General features: G+C 44.2%; 3 protein-coding genes across 3 annotated transcripts in view; all 3 read right to left on the bottom strand.

The window, feature by feature from the left end:
• Positions 1 to 9,082, bottom strand: part of LOC102443768 (agmatinase, mitochondrial-like) — a 34,259-nt gene extending 25,177 nt beyond the window's left edge. The window contains exon 1 of the mRNA XM_006132728.5: positions 8,562 to 9,082. Within this exon, the coding sequence (XP_006132790.3) occupies positions 8,562 to 8,965 (404 nt within the window). The 5' untranslated portion in view covers positions 8,966 to 9,082. The remainder of the gene's footprint in view (positions 1 to 8,561) is intronic.
• Positions 50 to 7,446, bottom strand: LOC149521721 (endogenous retroviral envelope protein HEMO-like). The gene has a single exon (XM_089773080.1). It carries the CDS (start codon positions 2,075 to 2,077, stop codon positions 581 to 583), a length of 1,497 nt encoding a protein of 498 aa, XP_089629206.1. The 5' UTR covers positions 2,078 to 7,446; the 3' UTR covers positions 50 to 580.
• Positions 9,083 to 13,555: 4,473 nt separating the features above from the next.
• PINK1 (PTEN induced kinase 1) overlaps positions 13,556 to 27,942 on the bottom strand; it is a 15,951-nt gene continuing 1,564 nt past the window's right edge. Inside the window, exons 2-8 of the mRNA XM_075906101.2 lie at positions 25,763 to 26,074; positions 23,867 to 23,970; positions 20,906 to 21,088; positions 19,872 to 20,035; positions 17,715 to 17,842; positions 15,526 to 15,762; positions 13,556 to 15,088 (exon numbers count right to left, since the gene is read on the bottom strand). Coding sequence (XP_075762216.1) covers positions 14,828 to 15,088; positions 15,526 to 15,762; positions 17,715 to 17,842; positions 19,872 to 20,035; positions 20,906 to 21,088; positions 23,867 to 23,970; positions 25,763 to 26,074 — 1,389 coding nt within the window. The 3' untranslated portion in view covers positions 13,556 to 14,827. The remainder of the gene's footprint in view (positions 15,089 to 15,525; positions 15,763 to 17,714; positions 17,843 to 19,871; positions 20,036 to 20,905; positions 21,089 to 23,866; positions 23,971 to 25,762; positions 26,075 to 27,942) is intronic.

Here is a 27,942-nt window from a genome sequence, read left to right as displayed (position 1 = left end):
ACTTTTTCCGGAGGATCGGGGCCAGTGTAGACTCTCTTTTCCGGCTTTTTTAAAAGCCGGAAAAAAGCGGCGGACATTTTTATTTAAATGCCGCGGGGGATATTTAAATCCCCCGCGGATTTCCCTACGACGACTGGTGAAATTTACATGCCCCTTCCGGAAAAGGGGCCAGTGTAGACGTAGCCGGAGAGAGATCTGGAAAACTTTTAACCCTTACAGCAGTTTTCTTTAGAGAGTTTTGATTTCTGCACAGTCCCCCCTTTGACACAATTGGAGTTATTGGATTTTCCCCACAATTCCCCCCTTTAATACTCCTATTGGAGTATTACTCATAGTTTATCCTGGACATTCTTAGGTATTCTTCTTCTGCTAGGATGCTTAGCCCATCCCCATCTCCCAATTTTTCCATCCTCAATACCTCTCTGGTTTGGTTGTGAGCAGATCTTTGGGATTTGTGATTGCACTGTCTCAAAGTACCTTTGGTGCAGATAATGCAACAGTTAATGAGCACATATATTATCACAAATATGACAATAATGATTATCAGATATTTCAGCAAGGCTTTTAAGGTTCCTCCAAATCACCCTCCAATATTTGGGAGCCAGTTCAAGGGATCCCATTCTTGGATTTCACCAGTCCTTTTTAACACCTTGATTGCTGACTTTATTTTTAAAAGATCTTGTTCTATAATGCCTGATTTATTAACATAGAAACAGCAGGAGGTGTTAATAATAGCACACACTCCTCCTTGCTGAGCCAGGAGTAAGTCCAGTGCTTGTCGATTTTGAATGGCTAGTTTTGCTACAGAATCTATTTCCCTTTCTAGGGTTTGGATAGCTTCTGAGGTAGCATTAAAGCTCTGTTCCAATACCCTAGAGATGTTGCGAATGGCACGTTCCAATTCATTAACACCCAAGGCTGGAAGTATAGCACGTACAATGGAATGGAAAAGAGTGGGCCGTTCTACTAATGGGTTTATATCATTGGGTGTATCACGCTTTGCTCTGTGTACAAAACTGCCTAGGTTTGTAATGGTATCTGCCTGGAGATCTTTAACCAATTCTGCTACCGGGGCTACGTAGCCTATAGTGCATCTGCCCTTCCACCCAGGTGGTAAGGCCTTATAAGCAAAGTTTCCACATGTGAAAAACATACCAGGCTCACTGAGGATCAGAGTTAAAATGTTATCCCTATACCATGTGCCTTCAATCCTTATGCCTTGTTTTATATAGAGAGGATCACAGCGCCTATGGAACTGAGGCCATCCTGAGGCATTGTGGCTCTGCATCAGGTTATATGCACAAAAGGTGACAAGATGAATCCGTTCCAGGGCTGTGCTATAGATTAGGGACTCACTTGAGCATTCTGGTGCCTTCCTGGAGTTGGCAGATACGGCTCCATTGTCCACAATTATGAACAAGGAGTGATTATACCACTTTTGAGTTTCATTTGCCCACCAAGGGGAGTTAAAACGTATGGGTTTGATAGTAATGTTGTTAAGAGGATAGGTATGTGTAGTGGTCATGTGGAAGGTGATGGGTAATTTGCACCTTAGAGGGAGGATTTTTTTATCTGCTGGGTAAATGACCCATTGTCCATTCCCTGGATTTAACCTTACTTTACGATAGCAAGTATTTTCTGGGATCCAAACCAGATCTTTACCAGTGCCAATTTTGCTTTCAAAACACAATGGAAACATAGTTCCTGATGGATGTAATGCTTGAGTAAGGGGAATCCCTGAGGCAATCAGATTTTTATGCCAAATCTGCCTGTTTTCCCCATGACTATGTATTCCTGGTACAGTGTTATCATTCTGGGCATCTACCCACTCCCGCTCTCCTGTAGAGTACTGACTACCAGTAGATCTGAATTTTAGGGGTCTGGTCCACAGGGAGGCAGGAGTTGGGATAAACTGTAATGGTAAAAGGCCTTCAGAGCCTTTTATAAGCTGTTCACATATCCAACAGTCACTTGTATTGGTGAGGGACACAACCTTTTGCAGGGCTTCCCAATAAGGGTGGGGAAAGTTATATACTAAGGCTATTCTGACTACTAAAAGAAGGAAAACAATCCTCATCCTATTATAGTATCTTAAATTTCTAAAGTAGAAAGGATAATAATAATAATATAGTAATTATCTAGCAACTAGCAAAGCAGTCTTTTAACTAAACTTAATCAGTTAGTATTGTTTGGCTTGCCTCTGCAGGCACTCTTCGAGATTTCGTAGTCTCTTAGTTCACTCAATACTGGAATGGGTTCCCCTTTGTGAGAGCTACGGGGCGCCAGGCTCACCTGTAGGTCTTTGCTGGTACAGTCCTACCTCTCAGGTTGTACCTCGAAGCTCCTGGTGGAGGCCGGTTTGGTAACAGTCTGGTTTGAGAGTCTGCCGCCTCGGTCCGCTGAACCTCGTCCTCAGGTGATTCCTCCGGGGAGGGGTCCTGGGTGACGGGGTCAATCAGCTCTGTTGGATCTGCAGTTCGGCGTACATGACTTGCGTGGATCCACGAGGGGCGCTCCTTCACTTTTACTGCTGTGTGGGTGATGAGCAGCACTTGGAACGGTCCTTTCCACCGGGCTGTCAGGGAATTCTTTCTGCGATGTTTCTTCACAAACACGTAGTCGCCTGGTTGGATGTTGTGGCACGGTACATCAGTAGGTACTGGGAGGGCTTCCTTTACCTGCAGGTGCAAGCTCTCCTAACCGTCATTTTATGTCTAGGTTTCTTCTTTCTGTGTGGCTGCTAGCCTGTGGGCCTCCTGCAACATTAAACTGCTTACAAATCACACATGAATTAGATATTCTTGACAGCTTCTAGGTGCACGCCTGGGGCGTACCATTGTTTTGGGATTTGTGAGGCCACCCCCCTTTTGCTCATGTGTGTCATTTGATGAGACACCTGAGCAAGCTGCCGTGTGAGAGATTTTTGGGGCGACTGGGCAGCCAGCTGGGGATAAGGAGCAGCCTGCTTTCTCCCAAAGGTTTTTCTCTGCAGGTTGAGCAGCTTGCTGTAGTTCTATCAGGTCCTGCAAAGAAACAGGGAGGGAAAGAGAGACCAGAATCTGAAAGGGAGCCAGAGGTCCATGTGCTGCTGCATGTCTGGCTGCTGCATCAGCATTCCCATTACCCAGAGAAACAGGATCAGTGGCACCTGTGTGGGCCGGGCAATGGGTAATAGAGAGGGATGTGGGTAGCTGAATAGCATCAAGGAGTTGGGAGATAAGGGGACCATGAGAGATAGCAGAGCCAGAAGAGGTAAGGAAACCTTGTTGTTTCCAAATTTGACCTGTGGCATGACAGACAGAGAAAGCATACTTTGAATCAGTATAAATGGCAGCAGACTGTCCGGACGCTAAAAGGCAAGCACGAATTAAAGCGATGAGCTCAGCAGACTGAGCTGATTTGATTCCTGGAAGAGAAAAGGCCTCTAAAACATCATTATCTGAGACCACTGCATATCCAGCCTCTACTTTACCAACTGCATTTCTTTTACATGAGCTATCAGTATACAATACAAGATCTGCATTTTCCAGCAGTTGAGCAGACAAATCTTGGGGAGGCTTTACACAGTGCTCAAGCAATTCTTCACAGTTATGGGTATGTGCTTTACCAGTAGAGGGTAAAGGAGAAAAAGTAGCTGGGTTAAGTACATTACATCTTTGAATTACCACATTTGGGGAAGAGAGGATAACATTCTTATACAGGGTTTGTCTCTGAACAGATAGGTGCTGGGTGCAGTGTTGCTGTAAGAGAGCAGAGACAACATGAGGGACCTGTAAGATAATGCTGTGGCCTAATGTGACAGGTTGGGCCTTTTTAAAGTAATTCAGCAGCAGCTGCAACTGCCCTCAGACAAAGTGGGAACCCACGTGCTACTGAGTCCAGTGTTGCAGAAAAATAAGCTACTGGACAAGGTGTGGGTTCCAAGGGGTTGACAGAGAGCTCCAGCTGCAATTCCATCCTGTTCATGACAAAACAGAGTAAAAGGCTTGCTATATTTAGGTAAGCCTAGAACAGGTGGCTGTGAGAGAAGAGTTTTAAGGGAAAGGAAAGCAGATTCACATTCTGGGGACCAGGTCATTGGGTCAGGAGCTAAGTCTAAGAGTAGAATAGTAAGGGGTCTGGTGAGTTCAGAAAAGTTAGGAATCCATTGTCTGCAATATCCTGCTGCACCCAGAAATTTGCGTACCTGACGTTTGGTTAAAGGGCGAGGAATGGAAATAACATGTGAGATTCGCTCAGGTGTTAACTGGTGGCCATCTCCTGAAAGTAAATGTCCTAAGTACTGAACTCTTTGTTTTACAAATTGCAATTTGGCTTTGGAAGCCTTGTGACCCTTATTAGCAAGACACTTTAACACATATCAGTTTTACATCTTTCCTCAGTTTTACTAGCAATTAGCACATCATCAACATACTGAACTAACACAGAACTGCAGGGAAGAGAGATAGAATTAAGGTCAGCTTTTTTAAAAACTGAGAAAACAGAGTAGGGCTTTTACAATAACTTTACAAAAACATGTCCAGGTTAATTGATGACCCTGAAAGGAAAAGACAAAGAGAAATTGGGAATTCTTATGCACTGGAATAGAAAAGAAGGCAGAACATAAATCTATTACAGAAAACCAGGTTAGGTACTACTGGAAATCTAGGGATTACAAACTTATTAATGGCTCTTAGGTCTTCTACAAATCTATAGATTTGCTTTTTCACAGGTAGTATAGGTGTATTACATGGTGAAGTTGTATAAACAAGTATCCCTTGTTTAAGGAGGGAGAGATTACAGGCTTAATGCCCTCTTGTGCCTCCCTAGCCAATAGATACAGGGCTACCCTTGGGAAAGGCTTGTTGTGTCTGTATGTTATTTGCACTGGTGTTGCAGAGGCTAGCAACCCCACTTCATTCACAATGGGCTGCCCACAATGTCTCTGGGACATCTGAGAGGTCCAGGAGGGGTGTATGTCCTGAGGTCTCATCAGATTCCTCTTAGAGTAGTAATGCCATCAAATTTGGAGCCTGATAAGGGGAAGGTCAACAAATATCCCTTCCTCACTACAGAGAAGGTTTGCACCCAATTTACACAAGTCAGGTCCCATAAGGTTTACAAGAGAAAAGGGAGATAACAGGAAAGAATGTTCAGCTGACAAGGGTCCAAAGCGGGTGGGGGTGCAGATGGCACATCTGGGGAATCAAGCTGTTTCTTTGGAGTAGCCAATTCTTGCTGCAGCTTTTCAATAGAATCTTTTTTTGCTAGCCATAATGCTCTGATTATTATTTTTTTTTTTACTGCCACATCCTCCCAGAGGCACCAATATTCCATCTGGTTAGGATGTTTTTCCTCGAGGAAAACTCTAAGATAAGCAAGCTTTTGTAAGTCAAAGCTCTAGTTGCCATTTATTCTGGGAATTCCCCTGAGTATAGCCATTCCAAATGCTCAATAATTCCTTAAGTCTCCTTAGTTTCAAACCTGCAGGCAATACCTAGCTGACTGATCATCTGAGACAAGGGAGTCCCAGGCTGTGAGAAACCTTTCCCTCAGTAGGAGACAGACTTGAGGGAGCAATCTTATCCAAGTTAGCACTGTCTTGTCCAAGGACAGCGCAGGAGCCCAACAGTACTACCCTCTCCAAGGATAGTGTGGGAGTCCACACAAACTGTCAGCTTCACTCACACTCCTTATGTGCCGGGGGAAACCGCCCTTGCTTTCAGCAGCTGTGCAGTGACACTGACAGCACTGGTGCGGCTGCGGTCCCCCTCCGGACTTCACTCACTCAAAACCATGTGCTTGGACTCGCCACCAATCAGTCAGCAACAACAACAACAACAACAACAAAATCCAACCCCTATTTGGCTATACCCAGTGTTTTCGTTTTAAGTTTCCCTCAAGCCTCTTAACAAAAAATTTTAAGTAAAAGATGACTCTTACCGCCAGCCGGTCCAGCTGGTGACGAGAACAGGGAGTCGGACTGGGGGATTTTAAATGGATCCCTTACCCTCCAGATGCGCGTTGTAGTCCGTTCCCATTCCCCGTCATCAGCCTTTCCAACTGGAGTTCCAAGCCATCCCACTCCTGGCACCAAATTGAGGGGGAAATCTCGCTCCCCTGGGGTACAGAGCCCCCAGAAGGGTCCGAGGCCGGAGGTCAAATCAGTGAGGCAGGAGAGAAACCTAGAAGAGAAAACTTTATTATGCATGCATGCAGGCTGGCAGCCGTAGCAGTCAGCCCTGAGTTACAGGGCTTTTGATCCTTTATACAGAATGCTTAGACAGTTCAGTTGTGGATTGTTCTTCTTTAACATATCAAAGTCTCAGCAGAAGCACTCTGAGACTTCTGTTCCCCCCAGGAGTGCTAGAAGTAAGTTTTACAAAACAAAGGCACATGAGAATGTGGAGTGAGTGGTCTTACAAGGCAACCTGTGACAAAGATAAGAGTTTACATGATAATTTGTGACAGACTAGGCGTATCCATGAATTTGAGAGAGTCATTCGTAAGGGTCTTTGATTAGAGTTAATTTGATTTCACTCTGATACAGGGAGAGAGAGCTGGAAAACTTTTAACCCTTACAGCAGTTTTCTTTAGAGAGTTTTGATTTCTGCACAGTCCCCCCTTTGACACAATTGGAGTTATTGGATTTTCCCCACAACTGCATACCAAATTTGTTGCCCTTCGTTCTTACTGTTTAGGAGTTTGTGAACAAACACACTCACAGACAACCAGACGGACTTACAGACAGGCACCCTCTTAAATATACAGAGAAATTAAGTTTATTAATTAAGAACCTAGAGACTAAGCAAGAGGAAAAGGTATAAATACAAACTAAACAAAACAAACATGCTTTATAGCGACAAAAGCTTCATTGTAACAAGTTACAAGCTTTGCCTAAGCAGGTTACTCTCAAATTCCAAGCGACTCCAGCCACTTAGGCAGAGGCCTTTCCAGATGCAGTGGTTCCCTTAACTGATGGCTATTTAGGATATATTTTTGCTCTATTTTACATTTCCTAAAGTCCATTGTCTTTGTATCAAGAGCTAGGTAGACTTCCTGGGGGTGCAGATTCTGTCCCTCAATATGCTGCAGCTTGATAGCTCCATTAACCTCATTTCTAAATGTATCTTCATTGTCCTTTGGCTTATAGAGGTTGACCAGAAAGGTAAATCCACATTCGTCTCAAGTCAGACTGATTTATCAACTTTCTCCGCAACATATTAAAGGTACATATTTCCAGCACACACACACAGCTCTGTGCACCACCCATCCATACATTATACTGATATTCATGACCTGCATGTCACCAGTTTTCATGGGCTTTTATAGTACAACTAGCCAATTAGCCCATCAAAAGACTGGATTTTCAGGTCTCTCTTCCACGTCGGTCTTCTCTCCTGAGCCTCCAGTCTCTCGCTCCCTCTCTCTTTCCCCTCCTCTTCCTGCCTCCCCCTCTCTCTCAGCTCTCCTCCACCTTCTACCTCTCTCTCCCCGTCTGTCTCTTTCTCTTCTCCCCCTCCTGCCTCTCACTCTCTCTCTGCTCTCCTGTCTCCGTCGGGAATGCACGCTCGTCCAGGCGCCACATCTTGGGTGCGTACGTCACCACCCCACCCCCCTTCGCCTCCCGCCATGGTGCTCGGCTGACTTCTGCACTGCTCAGCCGGGCCGCCGCATGGGAGCAAGCAGCATACATGGCCTCACCCTCTCTCTCTCTCCCAGCTCTCGTCCATCTCCTGCCTCGCTCTCCATCTCTCTCTCTCTCTCTTTCTCGTCTCCCCCTCCCGCCTCTCACTCTGTTTCTCTTCTCCTCCTCCTGCTGCGCGTCTCTCACTCTCCTCCGCCTCCTCCATTCTCCTCCGCGTCCTCTGTGTCTGCTCCGCTTTCCTCCTTTTGAATCCGGCACCCTTTCCTGACATCAGAGACACAAGCTCGTCCAGGCCCCGCCCCCTGGCTGTTCCCTGTGCTGCATGGGGAGCGTGGACCCCAAACGGCTGCTTGCGCCACTTGCTCCTGCGTGGCGGCCCAGCTGAGCATCGCAGAAGTCAGCCGAGCGCCACGGCGGGAGGCAATAGCGCCGCCCAAAGGGAAAAGCCAGCGTTTCAGTGTTACAGAGTCACAGACATTGGGCTACCATATATCTTACATTCAATCAGTAGATTCTAGTGAAAATTAGGGTTCAAACCCTACACTCGGTCTAGACCCTGATTGTCACGTTACAAACCTGCTCTGAGCACTGGCCCCAGAACAGGACTGAATGGACACCAAAAGCAAACTGGGCAGTCAGTCCTGCATCCTTCACAGCCATGGGTGCCTGCAGAGATGGGGGTGCAGTAAGGAGCAGCCAGAGGAATAGGGAGGAGTATGTGGGGGTGCCCCATTTAGCAATTAACAATTTTAGTAGGGGCACAGAGGGGCGATGCACCTTCCCCAGTGCTGCCAGGAGTCACCTGTGCTCACAGCACTGAGACCCCTGGGGATTTTTTGGACTCTGTTCAACATGAGGCTTCGATTTTTCCCGCGGGGTAAGTGACCTGGTCACTAGACAACAAGGGCCCGTGTTCCTGGGGGCTCCCCCCTACCTTGCGCCAGGGCGGTTGGAGGTTCCTGTGTCCAGGGGCACCCCAACAAAAGCAGCATCCAGCCCCTCCGGTGAAGTCTGGACGGGCAGCTTCAGCATGGAGCAGATCCCCACGGGCCGGGCTACAAACTCTGCGCTGGGGGGCACATTGAAGCTGGAACCAGCGAGAAAGCGGCGAGGGGGGCCGTGCCCCAACAGCAGGCTCTTAAAGCACCCCGAAAGGCAGCCTGGCAGGGAGTCAGTGGCAGCCCCCACATGCAGGTTGGCTCTGGGGATGCTGCTCGGAAGAGGGGGCTGGAGCGGGTCTGCCAGGGAAGTTCCCAAGATTTTGCTCAGGCAGAGGCGCTTGGTGCAGCACGTTCTCCCCAGCAGCTGCCCGCTGCCCTGCAAGAAGAGGCGCTCCATCTCACGCTCCTGCTTGCCCTCTGCCACCAGCACAGCCGGCCCTGCAGGCTCTGAGCAGGGAGATACTGGGAGAGCAAAGACACACTCCCCTCTCCCTGGCAGGATCAAAGTGCAGCACCAAGCCCCACACCTCCCCCTTGTCCTCCAGTCCCAGAGCAGAGATGCAGCCGCTTTAATGCAATGCCCTTCCCCTAATCTATTCCCTCTCCTCCTCCCTCCCCCCCCCACCATTTGCCCCTCTGGGGACTCTTTTTTCCTATTCTGAGTATGCCAGGGGCAATGAACCCAGAGTCTACTGAAGCCAAGTGTTTGGAACAGCTTGTAAGGGAACACTGCAAATTCCAATGGGAACATCATGGTGCCCAAAAGCTTCCAATGCTGATTCACCACAGTTAAATACCTTCAGATGATGGTCACTCAGCATCTCTTTGCTTCACACCTCCCAGCTTTCCCATTTTTAGCAAGCAGGAACTGGCAAGCTTTTACAAAACAATATTTACCTTGGAGAGAGATGGTAGGAACATTTTCAACGAATTGAAACTTCACTGAAACTGAAACATTTCACGGTGACATCTATTTTGAGGACTTTTTAGTAAGAAGATATTGTGTGTCCACAAAAATATCTGAGCTCTGTTCCCTGGTGGCTAGGCTATTGGTCTGAGATGTTGGAGACCCATGCTGTGCTTGAGTCACCTAAGATGAAAATTTCTGTTCAGATTGGCTATGTCTACACAGCAGCGTTATTTCAGAATAACATCAGTTATTCTGAAATATTGAAGTACACATCTACACAGCAAGCACATTATTTCAAAATACATTTGAAATAATGGGCTTCTTACTCCAACTTCTGTAACTCTCATTTCAGGAGGGGTAAGGGAAGTCGGGGGAAGAGTGCGCGCTCTCAAAATAACTGCTGTGTAGACAGCGCCAAAAGTTGAAATAAGCTATGCAATTCGGGTAGCTCAAGTTGTGTAGCTTACTTCGAGTTTAGCCCTGTTGGGCAGACATGCCCACTCAGAGCAGGGATTCTACCCAAATCTCCTGCACTTCACCCTATCTTCTCAAATCATAAAGCTCATATTTCAACCTGAAAATAGATAAACAGAATTTTTATGAAAACATTCAAAAAATGGAATGAAAACAAATTTCCAAACCTCAGAAGGTACTGCTAATTTTGGCAGCTGGGCCAAACAAGATCAAACCAGACAATCTCTAAGGCTCACCTGGGTTTCACACCAAACTGGCTTGATTTGACTCAGATGATGCAAAGAGACTGTGGGATACATTGACTACAGCAGCCCAATATGCTGACACACAAGATGGGGAAAAATATGAAGTGCTGTCATGTGGAGAGATTAGACAAGGACATGGCTCAGGTGGTAAAGTGTCTGCCTTTCCAGCCTTAATTGGTTTTTCTCCATGTATATGATAGCACTAGACATGTGTCTTTTCTAGGAAAGCATTTTTAATATCTCAGTGACCTTTGCTTTGTAATTGGATCCTGGTCCTCGGCTCCCTTAGGTTTTGTGTTCACTTAAGTCATAGCTCAACAGGCATACTTACGTGCAGTGTAAGTAACTGTGATGGATAGGAGGAGTGCTGGCCAGCACTCGGTGACTAAAGGGTTAAACTCAGGTAGCTAAGGGTGTTGGCAGGGAGCCATAAGAACCAATGGGATACAGTGCTGAAATTTAAATGATAAATATGTACCTCCTGCCTGCTCTCTTCGTGTGGGTTCTTAGTTAGTAGCTGGAAGCAAGATGAAGAAATCAAATGGAATTACCATGGCTAAAAGAAATATTGAGCATGGGAATGGATTGGGCCTTGAAGTACAGCTCGTGAGTAGATAGAGAAGTGTACGTTCAGTCTTTTTCTTTATTTTGCTTTTTGATTAAACTTGTGTGAAAGTCATGTGCCCCCCGTTCACTATACCTAACATATCAGAAATACCATTTCTCTCTCAATTTGCTCTCTCAGTTGCTCTGTAACACCTAGCAATCAAGTATGCTTTATCAAGTATATCTTTTTGCGTTGTTAATAAAATCACCTTTTTTAAGGTGATGATTTGATTCTTGTGTCCTGGAAGGTAACAGGTCTATTTGTGTCCCTGCCTAGGCCGAGAGGCCAGCTACTAGAGATTGCAGTTTATTTTGTTTCCTTTTTCAAGTTCTCTTGTGGTAAAAGAGCTTGGGGTACTCCTCTGAAAGAAGTTCAAGTGATTCTTCCAAGGTTTTAAAAGGAGTTGGACATTTGATGGTGGCAGCCATCTCCCAGTGTCCGTGAATCTGTGACTCTGGGGAGTTTTTGGAAGCAGAGCTTATAGAGGCAAAGTCTTCTGTGGGCCCCCACCTTCTGCACTCAGATTGCCAGAGTGAGGAACAACCCTGACAGTAACAAATCCATTTTTTAAGCTTCCTCCTTCAGGATGCTAACTGACTGTATGCAGAGTTCAAAAGACGACCCTGCTCAACTACTTGTAGTTATGTGCATTGTTTTTTTTTCTTCACTTTCACCAAAGCATATGGTTATAGTGAAAAGTAGAATACTGGCTTGGATGGATCAATGGTCTGTTCTGGGTTGCAAATACTGTTTCTAACTTCATTACCTGCTGTTAAACAGACGGTAGCTTCTTAGAGACCGGAGGGGCATTCACATCTGCAAAGCAAACTGATTCCAGGGTAGAACTTCTGACAATGCCTCTTCACACACATACATGTTGATGGCAGCCTCAGCTCTCCAATCAGAGTGAGAATTCATGGATGTCATGTCATGTGTCATTGACCCCTTTTCGTAAAGGAGAAGCTGAGAATTCAAGACGGGGGGTTGAAAGCTATCAGGAAAGTGACTGTGTTTACTGGAGTTTCAGCTTGCAGAGAGGGGTAATCAACAAGAGATTTCAACTCAGCAGTGGTTATGCAACTTCTAAACTCAGGTAGAGGCACTGCTGATCCTAGTCCTGAGAGCTTCTGCAGGGTGTTACATAATACAGAGCAAAGGGGGAGGGCTTACATTCAGGAAAAATAGTTACTGTTTTACTATTCACCTTTATCACGGAAACAACAATAAGGCTTGTCCAGGTCTCCGCTGTTATGCTGCAGATGGCGGAGCTGTCCGGAGATGATGGCACCCCACCCCAGGAGAAGCATAGAATGGGATGCTTTGGGAAGCACCTCATGCTTGGAACAGCAGGCTATAAGCCATATGTAGAAGCAAAAAGTATGGCATTAGAAAAGACTGAGAGCCTCAAAAGCTAAACTGTATAAAAACACATCTCTGTAACAGCTGTGGTAACAGGCAGTAGGTGTGTCTAGAAACATCCTATCCACATGGAGAGTGTGTTATAGAAGCAGAGCCCTGCCCTGTAGTATGGAGCTATGGTCTATGGAACCGCACAATGAATTTTTCCAATACCTGTTCACAGGGCCGGCCCACAACATTTTGGCACCTGAGGCACGGAGCTCAAATGACACCCCCATGCCCGATTTTCTCTTGCCTGCCTGTTATCTCTCTTCCTCCAGCACAGCACTCCACCATCTCTGTGCATCTAGAGCAGAGAGATTACACATGCACCAGCAGCAGACACAATTTTCTACACTCTGGGTCCTAGTTGCGCCCCCCCACAGTCTGGTACCTGAGGCGGCCACTTCAGTTCGCCTCATGGTAAGGCCAGCTCTGCCTGTTCAGCTTGGGAGAAAGCCCAGCCCTGAATTCCCACTGACAGATAACACCTGTAGGTTCTGCCATCCACAGACAATTAGACTGAACTCTACTAAGCTGTGGTATTGTTGCTGATGGCACATTGTGCTCAAAACACCATTAACTAATCAGGGTATTGTGGTGACTTTTTACAGGACTAAATTTTACTTGGATTTTCCTGAATCTTCCCAAATTCCGTGCCAGATTTTGTGGATCTTTCTGCATGGGACCATTTATGTATTGTTGTCGTGGGACCTATAAAGATTCAGATGAGGTGGCTGGTTATGTTAGTCAGCTGATTCATAGCTAACATATCAGAAAGTGTAAGTACGTAACTCAGTGGTTGCATTATAAGATGAATGGTGTAAATTTCTGTAAGCACATTTACACCAATGCAATAAAATTTTTAATGGCTATTTCCCTTATATTTTACAAGTGAATGGAGAAAGCCTGAAATAAAGCATTAAAAACACCGCAAAACTACCTACAAGACCCAAAATGCTGTGGCAGCATGTTACTGTGTGGTCCCAGGGTCTCACAACTCAGTTCTAATAATCTCCTGGAAATAAGAGCATAAACAAGTTACCATGAAAATGTTCAGAACTTTCAGGACTTATGTTGAACAATGGTAGATCACGGTTTATTTCCCAAATGGTGCCACATTGCTCTTTGAAAAACTGAACTTAATTGCTATCCTTAGTGGTGGAGCATGAGAATAAACTGAGTCCTGACAGCTGGACGCGAAGGAGCTAATAGGGCCTGTCAGGACCACATCCAAATATTTAACATGCAACAGAAGAGTAAATCTGAAAACCCAACTCCCAATATGAATTAGCCCACAGGCCACTATGGCATTAAGTCCTGATAAAGTAAAGAGAGACAAAACTCTGCGGATTCATTGTCACAGCAGTCACCACTTTATTGTGTGAAGAGGGAAAAACAAACTTCTCCTTAACTTCTTCAAACACCCACAACCCACAGCTATAAAACTGATGGCTTTTTCACTAAACAGTTATTGCTGGTTAAAAATTAAGTGTTTTCTTACAACCACAGAATAACCCTTAGTAGTGAAACAGAAAAATGGGTTTATATAATAAGGAACGTTACCCCCACTGCCTTTTTCACCATTCTCTTAAATATGATGCAATCCTCTCTTAGCCTGGCACACTAAAATAGTAGAGTGTTCTTGGAAGGAATTTAAGATCTGGTTAAAAGAACTAGATCTACACAGTCTAAAGGGCCACATGACTCTCTCAATGGTCCAGTTCCTGAACTGCTGATATTAGAGATGCGACTGAGTTGCTTAGTTCATATCAAGGTCTGAATCCAAACTTGTCAAAAGCCTGGGGATATCTGGATTTGATATCCAGTTCAGCTCATGCAGAGATCTTTTAACACTGCAAGCTTGAACTGTGAAGTTCAGATTTGGATATTATAGTTGGTTTGGGCCCTCAAAGGGACAAACATGTTGTTATAGCAAATCAATCAGAAAACATAAATTATTTGTTCAGTACTGAGGATCCCTATGTCATTTTACATATAATTAGATAAGTACTTTGTGCATTTCGTAACCCACCTCCAGCTCTGTCAGAACTCCTCACAGATAAACACCTCAATCATGATGCCCTTGGCTGTCATTTTATAATAAAAGGCATCTATGGCTGCAGAGGAATATGATTTTAGTAAGAATGATGCTGATTTCAAATCGAGGAAAACAAAGATTCCATTTTCTTCCATCAGTCTAACTTCCTTTGTAGCTCAAACAAAAAAAAAATCAATAGGACTAAAGTGCAACTGTAATGCTTTACAGTATATAGCAGCTGTGTTATACGTCCCTCAACGCATACACCCTTTTGTAAAGGAATGTGCATCAAGCAGTAAATCTAAATGTTCAGCTGTGAATAAAGCTGACCAGATAGCATTCAAACACTTTCCAAATCTCATTATAACAGTAACAGTTCAAGGCTGTTTTCTCTAACCATCTGTGCACTAATGCCCTCTGTAGGCAAACTCAACCTCTTACATTAGCACATACACCAGGCCTACAGAATTTTTTTCCTTAAAGTATTTTAGGCTTTCAGAGGGATAGAAATATTAGACAGATTCCCAAGTGCTTTCAGCAAATGCCATTTATCTACTGCAGGGCCGCACACAGAATGGTACCCTTTAGACAGAATGGTTTCTCCAAGACAGCAGTAAAAATGCTGCTTCCCAAAGATCTTCATACTCCAGATTTGCCAAGAAGCACATCTTCATCTTAGTTTCTACCCTGCTTTTGTCCACCAGTCCATCCATCAGTAAAGTGGCAGCTGATTGGTGAAGAAGCCAGCCAATCACCTTGTCTAGTTTCAGGCTCTTTGGGGCTAGAATATTTTCACCCCAGAGGCTTAAGTGAAGCACATTCGCTGCAACTCTAGCAGATAGTCTCTGAAACAAGAAGTGAAAGAAGATCATCAAATTCAGCTAAATCACGTGGAAGGTGTTAGAACAGATGTAACTGCTGAAATGATCCCAAGATGCTTCTCGTCTCTCAGAATATTCACTTCAAATTGAAAGACTTTTGGTGGCTGTTAATCCCAATTCAGTCAAATTCCACATGCCACGCTTTTACAATACAACTTCACTGTAATATGCAAAAATAGTGTCAGGTACCAAGATCTTTATACTGCATCACACTTTCATTGAAGTCCTGTGATAGTTTTCTATAATAATAATCAACACAGTGCTTAGGATACCTGCAGTGTGCAGTTATGCAACGTGCTAGGCACTGTACATTCTATCAAAATACTCTCAGGAAAGCAAGTGCTGGACAACCGACAACCTATTAATACCTCACTCATGACAATGGGCACAAGGTCTCTCACCTTGTTCGGATCCCGCTGAAGTAGCATCTTTACCACCTGCTTCACATCAAAGGGCACAGTATCTGGCAAGGCCGGCAGCTGGTCTTCTTGGTAGTGTCTACTTTCCAGAGAGGATCCTCCTGGGCCATAGAAAGGGTTACCCAGTCCAAGGATTTCATATGCTATTGCTCCAACCGCCCATGCATCAGCTTTACTGTAGTCAATCAGGACACCTGGACCAGGTATTGCTGTCACCACCTACGTCAGAAGGACCACAGGACATATATGGGAAATAAGAAATACACAGCACAAGTTTGTTTAACCTTTTGAAAAATCTACTTCTTTGTATCTGGTCAGCACTTCCATTATCATCAACTCAGTTCTCATCTCCGACTAAAGCTTGCGCCCAGCTTAGCACTTATAGTGATATATTACTTGAGCAATTGAAGAGAGATTCTAGATAGTGGTCTTATAAAGGAACCCCATGTTCCATTTCACACTGCATAAAAGCCCAGCTCGGTATACTAATGCCAGGCTGGGGATCCCTTACCATATGTTGAGACTGCTATTAATAGAAAAAAGGGAAACAATTAATTTCACCAGCATTCAGAGGAATGACTATTAGTTTAATAATAATGCAAGAACAATTACACGGATGCTATATAGGAAAATTCACTGTTCTGAGACCACTGTAAAAGCTAAGCAGAATAGGGCATAAGAATGCAAAGGCAGCCAAATTTGAAATGTCTTGGTTTCATGTGTAAAACCAACCATCATCTGGCTGTAACACTGATTTTTCCCCCATTTTCAGTTGCTCAAGATATCAATGTGTCCAGCAAAGAGTTCTATAATGGTTAAACTTAAAAAACAACAAACGGTCTGGTAGCACTTTATAGACGAACAAAACATGTAGATGGTATCAATTCCCTTGATTAATTCAACTTCAACATCAGAGCCATTAATCACATAGTAGCACCAAGCAACCAGACCATGAATCTTCTAAACCAGGAGTCGGCAATAATTTTCGACAGGGGGCCACTCCAAGAATTTGGAAAGTGGTCGAGGGCCACATTCTTTCATGATGTTAATGGAGGAGGTGCAGGATCTGGGATGGCGGTTGGGTGCAGAAGGGAGCTTGGGGTTAGGGAGGGAGTTTGGGTGAAGGGGATAGTTGTGACCTGGGGAGATGGACTGGGGTGGAGGGGGTAGGATTGTAACCTAGGGCAGGAAATTGGAGTACAGGAGGGGTGCAGGGGTTTGGGTTGTGAGCTTCGGCAGGAGGGGACTGTGATCTGGGTCAGGGGACTGGGCTGCCGGATCTGGGAGGGGGTACAGGGTGCGGGAGGGGGGGCAGAGGATTTGGATATATGGAGTAGGGGGGCAGGAGTGGTGCAGAGGGTTGGGGAAAGGAGGGGCTGGGGTGCCAGAGGCAGGCTCTGGCCAGGAGACTTTCCAGCCAGCAGCCCATTCTTGAGTCAGCTTCCCTGCCTGCCCCGCTCCCACCCAGGCTACAGCCATGTGCTCTGTGAATAACTAGGAGCCCCTTGTGCTTCATGGCTGTCTGTTACTGAAACAGGTAGCTCCCATTGGTCAGTTTCTGGCCAGAAGTCGGCCAATAGGATTGTGCTAGGAGCGCAGCAGCTCCTAAAGCTTTCCTCCCTCCGAGCTCACTTTTAAAGTGAAACTGCCCCGCGGCCGCATTTCTGCACCGCATGCGGGTGAGGCAAGGCAGCAGAGAGCCTGCCTGGGGCTCCCCGCACTGTCCGCGGGCCAGATCCTGTAGCTTGGCAGGCCGAATTCAGCCCATGGACCATATTTTTCCCAGGCCTACTCTAAGCAATGCTCATGGAGATGGCACTCCATGGCAGGAAGTTCTGTGGGAAAATAAACTAGACAATGCTACACCCACAATAACCTGCAGTAGCTAACATAAGCTAGCAGAGATATAGTCCTAGACACGAATGGCTAGATAACCAATAATGAAGGGGCTTTCACCGATTAATAAGGACATGTCTGAATGGCAATCAAATTTCTCATCTTGTGGGAAAGATGATATATAGAGTGAAGAGGAAGGTGTTCCCCAAATCCATTACTTCAGACCTAATCCTGCTCCTATTTATGTTAATGAACTTTACTGGATCCTATACTTCCAATAGCATTGCACATATGTAAAACCATAACTGCTGAGATTCATTCACATGAGGATTTACCTCAGGTGCCATAAGACAGCTGTTGCCTCCCCGATCCACATACCAGCTGGTGAAAGGCAATCTCAAACCAATATTTTCATCTGCCAAACAGCAACCAAAGTCTGTGATCACCAGCCAAGGACAGCCAGCTGTAAACATCATAAGTTAACAGAGTTAGCACCCAATTGAGATGTGCAATGTAAATTACTTGATCATATTAGATACCACACATCATTTTTAGAAATTGACTATTAATCAGCATAAGCTGTCTGATTCCTTATAGGAATCTCTATTACTACAGACCATTCTTTCATCTCTCTCTTCAGTATTGCAAGTCAGAAGACTGGTGACATTACTAAAGGAAAATATTTTCCCATTTCTTTGTATAACAAATTAGTTATCCATTCAGAGTTTGCATAAACACTTCAATTATTCTCCCAAATTTAGCAGCCTGACATAATCCACGCACACTCAGTTTCTGAGGTTGCAGGAAGCAAAACACTTGTGTTCATTTAAAAGCTTCCATCATAACTTGGACACCCAGGATGTGTCTAGACTACAGGGTTTTTTCAAAAAAAGTGGCCTTTTTTTGAAAAACCTTCCTGTGTGTCTAGACTGTTGCCGCGTCTTTCTAAAGTAAATCGAAAGAACATGGCAGTTTTTTCGACCATGGAAAACCTCGTTTTACGAGGAAGAGGACCTTTTTTCGAAAGTGCTTTTGAAAAAACGCACTATATAATGCAAACTGTGCTTTTTTGAAAGAGAGCATCCAGACTGCTTGGGTGCTCTTTTTCAAAAAAGCAGCTTGTGTTTTCGAAAGTACTGGTTGCAGTCTAGATGCTCTTTTTCGAAAGAGGCTTGCAGTCTAGATGTAGCCCCAGTGAGTGAATTACAATACAAATGTACAGCACAGATGAGCAGAATGAAAACATATTCCTACATTCAACATGCAACGTAAGAATTAGAAACAGCGCTAAGTGACAAGAGAAAATAGACTGGTGTGCCAGATCTCATTGAGTCCCACTCCGAAGGTGAAGTTCTGTTAGGGATGGAAGGAATCTTTGGTGCTTTTACAAATCTGCAGCACAAACAGAGTCAGGGAACTGGCAAATGTTTGAATTAGTTAATGGTTAAGTCTCCTGATGAGAAGTCAAACATTGCAAAACAGAACCATGATTTCCAGAGACCAAAAATTTAGTCATTACCATCTGCATTCAGTATAGCTCTAACAAGGCTATTAGCTATGGGGTAAGGAATGGTGTCCCTGGCCTCTGTTTGTCAAAGGCTGGAGATGGATGGCAGGAGACAAATCGCTTCATTATTGTCTTTGGTCCACCCCCACTGGGGAGGCTGGCACTGGCCACTGTCAGCAGACAGGATACTGGGCTGGATGGACTTTTGGTCTGACCCAGTATGGCCGTTCTTATGTTCTTTCAAGAAAATTCTAGGATCCCTAAAAATCTTCTATAGCAGCTACATCAGGATTTTTAATTACACAGATCTAGGTGCTTGCTCTTGTTCCCTGTTTGTTTAAATCTCAGTCATGCTAAAACCATGATCAGGTAACTAAAATTCCAGTTTAAGAGAGTAGAGCAGAAGAAAATGTTGTTCCCTCTGGTCTCACCTAATGTTTAATGAGCCAAAGGTGCAACATCATTAACCCATCCAGGCTGTGAGATTTTAGAAACTGCTCAGTATTGCCTGGAAAGTTACGATGAGAGAGACCACAGACATGGAGCTAATGTATCAAAAATTTTATACTGCAGGCTAGTACATGCCCTTTGCTCTCTATTTAAGCAGTCATTCCCTTAGTAATATAGGACATTTCATCTGATGAACTCCAAGCATTTTAGAGACACTGAAAAAGCATCACAACACATCACCCCTATGAGATAGGGAAGCATAATCTTCATTTTACTGATGGAAAAACGAAGGCACAGAGAGGCTAAGTGACTTTTTCAGATGTCACAACAGCAGCATGTGGCACAGCCAAGAACAGAATTCCCCTTATCTCCCTTTAAGCACTGTAACATCTAGGTTCACGTCCTTCCTCATTAAATACTGTGGATGTGATTTTCAAAATCATCTAGGTGACTTAGTAGTACAAGTCTCAATACAAGTCAAATTACTTTTGTAAACTCCCTATTCAGTTCCAAATGGACTCAAAAAGCTACATACCAGAATCAAATTCAACAAGGATATTGTCAGATTTTAAATCTCTGTGCGCTATTCCATGTTGAACAAGATGATCCACGCCTTCTAATAACTGCAAGATCATCATGGTGCTCAGGCGGGTGTCTGAAGTCCTCTCTCTCAAGTACTGGCGCAGGGTGCATGGATAACTAGACAGCATGCAAAAGACAATATTTGATTCAGTAGTCTGCTGTAAAGCAAATATTCAGTTCATCATTCGTGCTGAGTGGAGATACTTCACTGTTAATTTTAGTAACTTCTCCCTAAACATCCCATATTCCTTAAGCAACCTCAGCTCCCCCCGCTTACCACCAATACACAAACACATCTGCTCATGTTTTGTCATGACATACCCTCTGAAATCAGGGCTGTTATACTTTTAGAACTGGAAATCAAAGCATCCTTTCTAAAAGCAGGAAGCTCACAGAGTATACAATGAGATTTCTTAGGCATTTTATGTACAGAGGTTTTCTTCTGTATCCTCTTGTATTTTGAAGGAAAGAGAGGGGAGTGCATTATTACAGACCAACAGACTTGGTGGGAAGGGATATGATTCAGAGAAGGAAGAGTATTTCTGGAGTCAGGCTGGTCAAAACAGCAAAAAGATGGGGGAAATAAAAATATCCCCCAACAAAGTGTTTTATGAAACAGAGGAGTAGGGAGCACTTATCTATGAGAAAGCCCAGAGTTACTGGGTCACGAGTTACTTTTGCTTCAACTTTGCCTTGGTGTAGATAACCAGAATATCTGAAAACTGGGAGAATGTCTGATATTTCTAAAATCAGTTAATGAAAATAAATGATTAAAATGAGCAACGAACTTTCACTGTTTGACAAGAGTAAAAACCTCAGGAACAGGGGAAAGATCATATAGGGATGAATTTTAAAGCATGCTTTGATCCATGGCAGTAAGCCAGGCCAAGACTTACAAGGACCTGTGTTGCTTACCCAGCAGCAGCAGAACACAGACCCTCACACCACAGTCACACTGTGTAACTTATAAAGCTCATCTCTACTTACTTCTTCATCACTAAGAAGAGAGTGCGGCTGTGACCGATCCCACTGGGGTTCAGACTTGATGGAAGAACATCTGGATAGTCCAAATAAGCTCCCGGTAGCAGAGGAACTGAGGATGTAAAAGCCCGAATCACCTGGATTATATTTGGATGAGGTTCCAACTTCTTCTTCCCAAAGACAGGTCTCCTGTTTCAACATAATTTGTGTATCGCATCAGATAAAGAAATTAAAACCCAACAGTTATGGTGAGATGGTGAATTAGGGACATTTACATTTCTGTTATTCTTAATAAAAAAAGTAATTTTTATTAATAGAACACTTTTTCTCCTAAAGGATCCCAGAGCAGTTTATAAACTCACTCATTCTAAAACCAACACTGTTGGCAAGTTACTATTGGTTGGAAAGCCAGTTGTAAAAACTTCTGTCAAAATACTCAACCACTCTCAACCACGAAAAGCTCTGGATATCACAGGATTACAAACAATTCTGATGACTGCTCCATAGAAACTTTCCTAACCAAGGCCCCAATCCTGCAAACTAATCCATACAGGCAGGTTCCTGCACACACAAAATTCCACTGACTGCAATGGGGTTCCACAAAGTAGACTCATTGCCCATATAGAGTCCCACTGAAATAAACAGGGGTCCACACAGGCACCAGTACCTACATGGCTCAGGCTTCATACAAATCCCCACTTTTACTGTTATTAGTGGTCAATCCACAGCAGATCAATGATGATAAATGGATGTTAGCTTTGTAGATCTGATTCAGGGACCATAATTAAAACTATGATTTGGCTCTTCCCACAGAATGTGTTATATCCCTTTGTTCTAAGTAACCCAAAACAATCAACCTCTTTTCTGCAAATTGTGTTTAATTGTGCACCATTAGAGGGCACTCAAAACATTTGGTTTATCAGCTATTAAAAAAGGACTACATTGAGAAAAAAGAATTTCCACAAATTTGACTGCTGAACATGAGCCAACCGTTCCGTACATTAGAAAATAAGCCCCACTGAGAATTATTAAAAACAAAATGCAACCCTTTACTTACTCCAAAATAACCTTTAAGTGCTAGCATTCTAAATTATTAACAGAGGAGTAGATTTAGTGAGGGGACCTGCCCTCAAGAAGATGAAAAAAACAGGACTGTCTTTGAATAAAAAATGAGTTTATTACTGGGAGCAGAATTAAGATCAAGGAGACACCATACCAGGAAATCTATTCTTTGATGTACACAGTAAGTGCTCATTAAAATGAATGAGAGTTACATACATGTATCTAGAGCAAAACAGACCTCTCTTTCCTTTCATTCCTTGAATGTAAAATATCATTCTGGTTTGTCTGTTCTCCTATGAGTTACATACCAAACAGTGTTTATTATTCACGTGTGCTGGCAGCAATGGCACATTTGAAATTTAAAACAGATTATTTGGATTCTGGACTACACTGTTTAAACTGGAAAAAAGCTCTTTTAAAAGAAGGTTTAAAAGGACACTGATTTAAAAAAAACCCAACTTTCCTGTGTTCATATCTTAGGTGACAAAACTTGAAAGAATTTTAAAATTCTAATTTACTTTCCCATGTGTATTTACTTTTCTGTTAGCTCAGAGTGTGAAAACAGAGTAAGCCATTATCACGTTTGTTTCTGGTCAGTTTTGAATAAACTGTTGATATGTTGTTGTTGTTATTATTATTATTAATAATTACTTGTATTTACTTCAGGAGTGGGTAAAAGGGCCTCCATGGGCTGGATCCAGCCCACCAAGTGATTTGATCCGGCTTGCAGAGACCCTGCTACACCCTCTACCCCCAGGCCAAATAGCGTCTGGGGGTGTAGGGAAGCGTGCAAAGTCTCCTCCCATCCTGCAAGGGGCTCAGCTAGTGGTTGACTCTAAGTGAAGCAATCCCTTGCAGGGTGGGGGCAGGGAGCAAGAGACTTCATGTGCTCTCCCTCCCCAGGCCCGACTGACCTTGGGGTGGGGGGAGCATGCAAAGTCTCCTCTCACTGGCAGGGACACAGGTACCTAGAAGGAACCACCAGCCGTTTGGAACATTTGGCGGTTCTCTCTGGGGGCTGGGCAAAGATTTTGCATGCTCCCCAACCAATCAGGGTCCGTGGGTGCGGAACTGTCCTGGCCCCATCCCTTCTGCCTAAGGCCCTGCCTCTTCTGGAGTGGCCCCTGGTCAAAAATTATTGCCAACCCCTGATTTACATTGAACCTAGAAGCCCTAATCATAGGCCAGGACCCAACTGTGCTAGGCACTATAAAAAACAAAGAATAGATTTGGTGGGTTTCTCTCCTCCAACAATCCCTATGAACTCATTCTCCAAAAAACCATGTTTAAGGTACACTGTACTTCTGGAGATGCCATCATTTAGTTAAAATATACCATAGAGGTCCTGATTACTTGTGTGGTGACTAACAACGTCAAAGTCTTTCTTTTGCAGGAGGGCAGGGAAATGATAGAAAAGTTAGCCAAGGTCCAGTTTGAGTGATTCAATCCTGCTCTCATTAAATCCCCTGCGTAGCATCAAGTAGATGCAGCCTCTCTTAACTGCCTCTTTTTAGGTACTCTGTAGTATGCCTGTGCATTCTAAACTACTGCTGAATTTCAGAGGTCTGATGAAGTGATTTCCACACACATTGTACAAGTATAAGGAATAAAATGTGTAAGCCACATTGGGATCTGGATGAAAGAGGCCTCAAGTTCCAAGCATATCAGTACTATTCCCTCTTTTTGGGGGGATTTTAGAGATGGCAATAGCTACTGCAGGGAAACAGCACCCTGAACTCAGGTCTTGATAGATATGTGAAAGTGAAAGTTGATTTTCAGTTATTCTGTATTTGAAATTCATGGTTGTCACAGACTCTTATAAGAAACTTTATTAACATGTTTTAAGAAAAAAGATGCTCTGATCATTTTTCAGGACCAAAAGAGCATCCTCTAATAACAAAATACCTGTGGCAAGCTACAGCTCCATATTCCCCAGATAAGGCAGCACCACTTGCTGGAATGAGCTCCTGTCTCATGGTGCTGAGGATAGCTTCACTTGAAGAACCAGCCTACAACAACAGTTACATAAAAAATTATATTCAAATCTGAGCTATAAAAATCAGAGCTATAAAATCATTCAATCTAGATACCAAAACGTGAAGCAGATAACTCTGAAGCTGAAGCTATGTACACTCAAGTTATAAACAAGGGGCAGTTTTTAAACAGCGAGGGTGTAGTGCAGGCTGGGGCAAAATATGGCCCGTGGGCCAGATCCAGCTCACGGACGCTGCAGGCCAGGCTCCCCACTTGCCTTGCCCCACCCGCATGCTGCTCAGAAACACAGCTGTGGGGTGGTTTTTCTTTAAAAACTGAGAGTCCAGAGGAGAGGGAGCAGCTTTAGGAACTGCTTGCACACCCAGAACAATCCCAATGGCCAGTTCTGGCGAGGAACGGGCCAATGGGAGCTGCCTGTTTCAACAGCAGACAGTCATGAAGCACAAGGGGCTCCAGAGCATATGGCTGCAGCATGTGTGGGGGTGGGGTAGGCAGGGAGGCTGACTCAAGAACCACTGCTGGCTGGTAAGTCTCCCAACAGAGCCTACCTCTGGCACCCCATTACCTCGCTTCCCCGACCTTCTGCTCCCCACTCCTGCCCCCTCCTCCACATACCCAAATCCTCTGCCCCCCTCCTATATCCATAGTTCCCTCCCAGATTTGATGCCTCAATCCTCTGCCACGGTTCACAGTCTCCTCCTGCCCTAGCTCACAATCCAAATCCCTGTACCCCCTCCCATGCCCCAAAACACCTGCTCTAGGTCACAATCCAACCCCCTGCATCCTAGTCCAGTGCCCCAGATCACAACTGCCTTCTGCATCCAACCTCCATCCCAGACCCTGCACCTCCTCCATTAATACCATGGAAGAATGTGGCCCTCGATCACTTTCCATTTTCTTGGAGTGGCCCTCCATGACAATTATTGCTCACCCCTGGTGTAGTGGGTACCTTGTCATTTAAAATCGTGAAAATAAAACTGGATGTCTTCCTAAAATATATTTGCTAGCTCAGATAAAAGATGTGGGCTTGAGTCAGGAATTAGAGTGAAATTCTATGGCCTCAGTTACGCTGGAGGTCTAACAAGATGACCATAATGATCCCTTCTGACTCCGAAAAAAATCTATGAATCCAACATATTTAAGGAATCACTCATGCTCAGCAGCTTGTGGACTGGAATGAGTATAATGAATTTTTCACTGAGAAAAGAATAATGCTTTCTGGATCTTTAGGATAGTGACTTTGGGATATGGCTCATCACCGAATCACTTGGACTGGAAGAAACCTATGAAAAGAGATCTGGTTAATCCACCTAATGGCGAGGGGCCTCCAATGGGTAACTTAGCTATTCAGAATTCATGCAGCATTCCTTGCTTCATACTTAAATTATCCCCAGGAAATGGACATCTACATTTTATCCTTGAATCTCTAAAAACAGTGATTCTTCAAACTTCTTTAGCAGTGTTTTTTTCCCCATTTCCTCCTAGTTCTTAAAAGTTTCTCTTTATATTAAACATAATTTTCTCTAGAAAATATTGTCACTATTGTTAAGAAATAACAGACAAACCAGCAATGGCACACAAATGTCAGGCTGATGCTGACTGCAATAGGAAGCCTTTTTGATGAGCATTAATTACTTCGCTGTGTGACTGTTTGTTAATAATGTGTTTCCATTGCTACACACCAACAACTTTGCTCCAATCTACTAATCGTGCACAAAATAATTAGAGCTTTCAACACATCCGTGGTAAACATTTCACTCATACTTCGCAAGTAACAAACAGGAAGATTAAAGACTGACTCCTTACCGAAATGTTCCACATCATTTTGATAGCCAATGGGAAAGCAGCTCTTTGCTGGTTTGCTTGTATAGCTTTTTCTTCTGCGGCCTGGATAAGTGAGCCATGATCCCACTGTGTATCTGGACTCTTTCTTTCTAAAGACCTACAGTCTTCACTTCTCTGGTGGTTGGAAGACAAAGGAATAGCTGCTTCATACACAGCAGCACTGCACCCTTTCCCAATAGGTTGCCCAATAAGGTACTCTTCAAGCTTGAAGCCCTGCCAGCGGAAAGAGCTCAGTGGATCTTTCAGTGGCTTGTTCTTTTGGATAAATATAGTCTGAAAGGAAAATGAAAAATCACCCAATTATTAATCACTTAGCAATTAAATGATATAATTATTAATCTGTTATGACAAATGATATAATTGTATGTATTCCATGGTGTGCATGCAAGTATATATACACCACATGGCCAGCCTAGTCATCATCTGAAACCTTCGTATCTTCTATTAAGTTAAACTACAAGTCATTTAGGCACTTATAAAACACCAGATGGACCCAATTTACAAACTTAGGCTCAGTAACAGAACATCCAAATCCTGCATTTCATGCTTCAGATTGGAATACAGGCACATAAACCAAGCATACAGTACTTCGTGCTTCTATAGCACCCTTTATGGTGGGTGCAACAGGGTTAACTAAGCTCTTGGAACATCATAAGAGACAGAAGGTGTGAGTGAGCCTTCTTGCTTTCTGGGGAGAATGAAACAGTCAAAGAACTGGCTCAAACTGATTCAAATCAACAGAGGATCTAGCAAGACAAAGAGATGCCCCAAACCACTGAACAATAAACGTTTAGCAGGAAACCTTGGCCAGCAGGAGTTGGGATCTGAGCTGGAGAACAAAACATCAGGAGCCTGGGAAAATGGGAGCCTGAACTGAACAGACAAAAGGGGAAGAGGGAGAGAGCCAGAGGAGTCCATCATAGCTTGGCTGGCTCATCATGTCACTGCTGTGACCAGGGTGAACAATATATGGGTTAACTTCATTTCTCTATGCTAACCTAGGGACTTCCAGATTCTGTAGTCAGATGACCAATAAATGGTTACTTGGCTTTGGAAAGGCTCCTTGTGTCTCTCTAAATACTCCTCTGGAGCACTGGGTCCTAAAGACGTACAATCCAAGCCTCTCACAGGGAGTCTGGCTCGGCTGGATTCCCTGCAGCAAACCAGAGAGGACAGGGAACGCTGGTGCAGAAGGCCCAGTCTAAAAGTCGATGGGCCTTCCCCCCTGTGTGTCTTTGGAGCCTAAAGGGTCGCTCCCAGGAGACTGGTGACTAGTTAAGGGCATAGACCAGAACCTGTACCTCTGTGACAGAAGTATACCTCAGAAAGGAGAAGAAACTAAAGCACCAACCTTGCAAAAAGATCTGCATGGGTACAGGAATCTATATGCAGGGATGAAAGTGCAAAACTATGGCCTAATGCCTGGTATACATACCAAGTCACACGTTTCACTAAGATAAACCAATTTAATTAAAGCCACTTTGTATGCTGACACTAATTTAAACTAAATGAAATAGATTGGAGAGTATTTAAGGAGATGGGGGTGAGAGAAAACATGTTTATGAAACAATGGGTGAGGAAGTGTGTGTAGGTGTACGTGTGGGGCGGGGGGGGGGGCCTGGAGGAGAGGAAAAGGGGGAAAAAAAACCTTAAGATAAAAAAGGTTTTATAGAAGTGTAATTAGAGCTGGTGAAAGGTGCCAGTCTGATAGCCTGGAGACTGTCAGCCTCTTCTTACAGAGCAGGGGCAGCAGCACTGAGGTTCCCCCAGAGCAGTATCTAGCCTCTAGGGCCCTTCACTAGTGCTGGGAGCATGGGAGGCGGAATCTCAGTGCTACATCTGTCCTTGGCTCCACGCATTTCCTTTGCTTCTGTACATGACACTGGTACCAGCACCAGCGTTCCCTGTCTTTCTTTCTGGTTTCCTGTGGGAGGCTCGTCAGAAAATCCCATGTGGATTCCGTGTCTCCCCAGAGGTGCCCAAAGGGCTAACTAGGATTTCCTTTGCTGGGGCCCAGTACAATGGTGTCTGTGACCTAATCATCCCTAGGGTTACCACATGGTTTAAAAAAAAAAATACCGGACACACTTGATCTCAGATCTGGGAGGGGGGAGGGAGGGGACTGGCTAGGAGGAGAGCAG

The sequence above is a fragment of the Pelodiscus sinensis genome, chromosome 24 (assembly GCF_052426305.1).
Source record: "Pelodiscus sinensis isolate ZL-2025 chromosome 24, ASM5242630v1, whole genome shotgun sequence".
Classification (NCBI taxonomy): Eukaryota; Metazoa; Chordata; order Testudines; family Trionychidae; genus Pelodiscus; species Pelodiscus sinensis.
This window is presented reverse-complemented; position numbering and strand designations above follow the sequence as displayed.